Source organism: Marmota marmota, unplaced genomic scaffold, assembly GCF_001458135.2.
Source record: "Marmota marmota marmota unplaced genomic scaffold, marMar, whole genome shotgun sequence".
In the NCBI taxonomy this organism is placed as follows: domain Eukaryota; kingdom Metazoa; phylum Chordata; class Mammalia; order Rodentia; family Sciuridae; genus Marmota; species Marmota marmota.
In genome coordinates, this window is record NW_026000016.1 from 14,140,429 (window position 1) to 14,146,428 (window position 6,000).

At 46.4% G+C, this 6,000-nt stretch overlaps 1 protein-coding gene across 2 annotated transcripts in view; it reads left to right on the forward strand.

The window, feature by feature from the left end:
• The window catches only part of Bend7 (BEN domain containing 7), a 97,793-nt gene extending 96,200 nt beyond the window's left edge, over window positions 1–1,593 (forward strand). For both annotated transcript variants that reach the window (XM_048809190.1, XM_048809191.1), the window contains exon 8: window positions 1,177–1,593. In XM_048809190.1, the coding sequence (XP_048665147.1) occupies window positions 1,177–1,229 (53 nt within the window). In that variant the 3' untranslated portion in view covers window positions 1,230–1,593. The remainder of the gene's footprint in view (window positions 1–1,176) is intronic.
• Window positions 1,594–6,000: the final 4,407 nt, after the last annotated feature.

The window sequence follows — 6,000 nt, forward strand, 5'->3', positions numbered from 1 at the left end:
GGAAGAGGTACAACAATTAGCATCCTCCTATGGCTGGGAATCCTGAACCTTAGGCTCCTCCTCCAAGATAACAAAGCCAACAGGGACTCGTCCAGGTTAGTGTTCATGATATTTGTCTCTGGAAACTTCAGAGTACCATTGCTGCAAATCTAACAGAGATGTGCTTTTCATTAGCTCCAGAAAAGGGCCACTAACAGGGTGGGTGCAGGAGGGGTGGGTCTGAGAAGGGTTGCTTACTGCTCCACAATGAGGTAAAAGAAAAGTGAGAGTACAGAAATATCCACACACATTTAACAGAACGATGCCAGGTCAGCAGTCCTCATAATAAGACATGAGCCCAGGTATCATCTATCTTTTTATACAAAAATTTCATCTTTCTCTTCACAATCAGACTTTATTACAAATAAAGGGGAAAAAACTGGGCCTTCATCATGAAAAGTTTGAGAAGTGTTGCTCTGAGCCCTCAGTCATTGACCAAGGAGGGATAAGGAGAGATGGAGAGGCCCAGAGCCCTGGAAGTGCAGGAATCCTCTCAAGCAGGCCAGAGCTATGGAGGGGATGGTCCAGCCACCTCAAGGTGGAGTATGAGCCCCTCCAATCCCTACTGTCCCTTTATAAGTGACCTTATGCAATAGTCAAATGGGTGTCAGACTGGAAGCTGAGTTTGGCTTTTAGCTCTGGTTTAATGCTGTATCCTTAGGCCAGAATTTCACCCAAATCTATGATAGAGATGATAATGGTACTTAGTTTATGAGGTTATTTTGAGGAATATACAAGGTCATCCTGTTAACATACAACTCGAAGGTGTAGCTCAGTGGCAGTGCCTGGCAGGCATGAGGCTCTGGGTTCCATTGCAGCCCAGCAACAACACAAATACATGAGAGTGTTGTCAATCATGACTGCATACAGTGCTGTGTTAACTATACAGCTCACTTGTCCTCTCCAGCCTCTGTTACTGAAATGCCTTTCCAACTATGTTTTCTAGAATGTTTGCTTGTGAAGGAGGTGGGTATTCCAGGGCTCCCATAAACATTTAACTTACAATTAATTTTTTTTAAATATTGCAACTATTCTCCTAAAAACTATCCGACTCAAATATGCTTAACACCCAGTTTTAACACACTGGGAACCACAACCTGGTTAATTTCCTTTCTTTTTATTTGGCTTCATAAACAGGTAATAGAAGACAGAGTCTTACTTCATTGAGGCACCTCAGAAGGAGAACATGACCCCAACCCCAGGTGCCTAGATTCTGGCACCGTAATGGAGGCTGCTGGAATCTACCCAAGTCTTCTTCACCTGATTGGTACCTTGGCCCCTATTATTGGCCACTATTATTGGCCACTCTTAACAGGAGCGAGGTCCATTCTGGAGGACTGCCCTCAAGTGACTGGGAACCTCCACATCTCAGAAGTACTCTGCCAATGAAGGACTGAGTAAAGCTATCCTTGGCCTTAAAGTAGGACAACTTTGTGGTACAATTCAAGCTGAAGAGCAACCTGAGGGATTAGGCTGAGAGGATGTCCTTACTTGGTTCCTTCTCCTGTACTGTTTTTTTAACCTATAAACACAGCCTGAACACATTCTCCTGAATCCCAGTCTCAAACCACGCTGCAAGGAGCCCACCCTAAGGCACCTTCCCCATGAAGTGCTCACAGTTATTCCTGCTCACTTTCCCCTTGTCTCTCAGATGCGTCCTTGTGGTCACAGGACCCCCACAAATGCCACTGGATTGCTGGTTGCATGTCCTCACTGGTTATGATGGGCTGAATATTTGTGTCCTCTCAAATTTCGTATGTTGAAGCCCTAACCCCCAATGTAATTGTATTTGGAGGTGGGGCCCATGGGAGGTGACCAGGTTTAGATGAGGTCATGAGGGGATTAGTATCTTATAGAAAGAAAAAGAGACAGCGGTCCCTCTCCCCATTCAGGCACACTTGGAGGAAAGGCCGTGTTGAGGACATAACCAGGCAGAAGGCCCTTACCAAGAACCCAACCTGCTGGCACCTGAGCCCACACTTGTAGCCCCCTTAACCATGAGAAGTGAATGTCATAGCTGAAGCCAGTTAGGCTGTGGCATTCTGTTATGACCCAAGCTGACTGAGGCACTGGCTCTGCTGCTGACAACCTACAGGGCTGGAGCTGGGGCACAGCCTCCCATGGCTGATGTGACCTCTGCTGGCTGCTATTTCTCTCCTCAGATTTTCATCAGAATGGGCTTGGGGTCCTAGCAGGACAGAATCAGTTCCCAGGACACAAAGCTCTCTCACAAGGTGCTGAGTCTGAACACATCCCAGGCACAGCAGAGCCCCTTCTCCCCTATGCCAGGCCCATATGCTGGCTTGTGCCCTACCACCCCTAGGGGTTCTGTCTCAGGAAGAAGGGGCCGAGGGCTCATGATCCCTTCCTCCCACCACATCAGTCTCACCTTGAGGCAAGGATTCCTTTTGGAAACTCTTCTACTCCATCCTTAGCAGGCTTGGAGTTTCATAGAGCAATAGTTCCTCACCTCTTTGAGATGAGTAGTAAGTTCCATTTTCCCATAAATTTACATCAAGAAAAACCACTTTTATATAACTATGAAAAAATGACATAACTGCATGGTACTTATTTTCACTGTTGCTTTAAAAATTTATAAATAAGAAACATAAGCCCATAACTTCAGCCATTCATTTCTCAATTATTTCAAGGGACATAGGTTACACATGAGGCTGGAGGTACAGGTGAAGGTCATCCTAACTGGACAGCAGGAAACTGGCCCTGCCATTAACTACCAAGTAACCTCAGGCAAGTTCTGAACCTCCCTCTCCCTATCCCCCCTCAAGGGCCTAGGGCTCTGTGACCATGCACTTCTTCAGGCAGTTGCTTTCAATAGCGACTCCTCCTGTCTTTAGATAACCAAAAACAGCCAAATGAACCAGAAGGAGCCTGGCTCTCTTTGCTCTTTGTTCTTGAGATCATCCTGTTACTAGGAAAGTAGCCAAAAGATAAGCAGCAGACAGAAGGAGGAAGCCCCATCAGAACAATCAGTCCCTAAAGTGGATTTCACCCCGGGTGAGGCAAACCATGGCTTTAGCCTCCTGCCATTTGCCCAGAAAGCCTGTGGCTGTCTTGGTAATTGTCCCTGTCCACAGGACCGTGTCTGCCTTCTGGGTGGCCTGCTTGGCTTTCCTGCCCAACAAATACCTGTGCTTTAGATCAGCCTCTTACTGCTCCCCTCCTGAAATGTGCTTCCTCCCTCCTGCCTGGGGGCCCAGTCAGACCCAGTCTTCCAGGCCACTCAGTCCCCTCCTGTGTCCCTGCACAATTTTGCTCCTTGGGCCCATTTCCCTCCTACCGCCATCTTCACTGAATCCTCATAGTGCATTATGACAGGGCCTCAGAACAGAAGCCACTAACTCTCATTTCCTAGTTTCTTTGAGCTGCTGACAAAATACCACAGACTGGATCACAAGCAACAGACATTAGCTGTTCCCAGTTCTGGAAGCCAGAAAGTAGGACTGAAGAAGAGGGTTTCTAGTAAGAGCCCACTTTCTGTTTTATAGATGGTGCCATCTAGCTGTGCCCTTACCTGCTGGAAGGGGCAGGGGAGCCCTTTGGAGACCTGTTTTATAAGGGCACTAATCCAGCTCACAAGGGCTCCACCCTCAAGACCTAATTACTTCCCAATCCCACTTCCTAATCCTATCCCCTTGGGGGTTGGGATTTCAGGGTATGAATTTAAGGGAACACAAACATTCAGAACACAACATGTGGGTAGCTGCCCCTGCCTTCCCAGTGTTGCTGTGGTCACAGTGGCAACCTGGAGTAGAAGGATGGCTAGGTGACACTGTTTGCTTCATGCACACACATTACTTCCTGTGAGCCTGGCCAAATCCCTGGAGGGGGAGGTAGATCCTTTTTTTATAAATGCAGAAAGCGAAGCTCACTTGGACGCCTGGGCTCAGATCAGATGTCAGGGTGCATTAATCTACCTTAAAAAGAAATAAGCAAAAGCTGACCACATGCTGAAGCTCAGAGTAATGCAAAGCCCATAGAGGCAGAGAGAGGTTCAGCCCTGTGTCTCTGGGATGCCATGTGGATCTTAGGCCCACCATAGCCAGTCTGCCCCCTCCAAAATCTTGCCCTCACCCCTGGTGGTCTGGGCATTAAGAAGCCTCAGACAATTAGGCAACATGGAGACCTGGGATTCAGCATGCAGTGCCTTTGCAATACCCAATATAGGAGAAGAGTCCAGGGTCAATTCACCCAGGGCTCCACCTAGAGATTAGATTAGAGACAAGACTATGGGTGGGGGAGGGGTCCTCAAGCATATGTCTATCATGCATTGGAAGAATGTAGGGGCATCAGTTTTGTCTTGGGTTTTTTCGGCACAGTGACTTGGGTCCAGAGCCACTCTGGATATTTAATGAGTTGAGGACGGAGATGCCAAGCATCCTGCAGTGAGCAAGTCAGGCCTGCGCAAGGCAGAAGTTCCTGCCCAAATCACCAGTAGAGCCCCTGAGGCAACACTGAGCCCCTTCAACTAGTTTTTTCCTTTTGTGTTCCCTCTGTATTTTTGGTCACCTTGGCATTGACCAAAAGGACACAGTTTGCACTTCTGGGGCCCACTGCCTGCTTTCAGGCTGCTGGAGGATCAAGGCATTCAGAAGCATGTGACTAGGCCTCTCTGTACTCAGGACTTTTAATCTCCTTAATTGAAATTGATTGGCCTCTTGGGAGGCAGCTCTGCATTGGCCCTGAGCTTCAGCATGCTATCAACTTTTGCTTATTTCTTTTAAAGACCAATTGACATACTACAGCATCTAATCTTCTCCCTGAATACTGGGCTCCTTTCCTGACCAGGAGCAAAATGAGACACTCACACACAAAAACAGCTTGGGAAATAAAAGCTCCTGATAAAAATAAGGGAAGAATATTCTTGTCTCATTGTGGCTTAGCATTATATAAAAAGCCAGTCCAAACCCCATTACCAAGGAAAGATGTAATCAAATGGGAAAAGAGCAAAGGGAGGGGTAGGGGGAAGAGTTGCCTTCTAAAGCTTGCAAGATAAATAGACTGGCCCGGAGCACATCTAAGAACCAGCTGCAAAAAAAAGATAAAAAGGGAAGAAAAGTGAAAGAGCTTCTCAAGTTAAAAGAAATCTAAACATAAGAGAATTGTTTGAGCATCCAGATTTGTGTTCATCTAGGCATACCACTGTCACCCTGAAGTGGCCAGAGCTGGCTTACAAACCGGTTTGGCAGGTCGTATCTCCTGGCAAAGCCTCTGAGAGGGCTCCTTACTTACCAGACTGATCACATATCCTGAAAATACACCTCAGGGAACTTTCCTGTGCCCATGCTAGTGGGTCATTGTATCACCTCTGCCCTGGGCTTGAGCAAAGCTGTGCTGAGAGGCTCAGGCCACCTTGTGGCTTCCAAGCCCTGGCCTCAGGAGTGGCACTAGGATATAAGAAGAAGCATCTTAGAAGCAAGCTAGCGCAGCACTGACAAGTCACATAATCTTTATTATAAAATAATAAACTCATTCTAATAATCTCCTGCCTAACATGAAGGTCAAATCTAGAGATCTAGATTTTTAAAAGTAGAGAGATATAGCTATATTTGTTGTTGGAAATCTCAATTTTCAAAACAAGTCAAGAAGAAAGTGGTTCTTAGCTTTAATGTTTCCTCTGTAGAGAAAAAAAAACTTTTCCTCTACCCTCTTATATTCAGTTACTGCGGCCTGTGAATCAAACTAACAAACTTGAGGTTAATAAGCATTAAAAACTTACTTGGCTGGGCACAGTGATACACACCTGTAATCCCTGCAGCTCTGGAGACTGAGAAAGGAGGATTGTAAGTCCAAAGCTAGACTCAGCAAAAGCAAGGTGCTAAGCAACTCAGTGAGACCCTGTCTCTAAATAAAATACAAAATAGGGCTGGGGATGTGTCTCAGTGGTTTAGTGCCCCTCAGTTCAATCCCCAGTACAAAAAAAAAAAAAAAAAAAAAAATTTA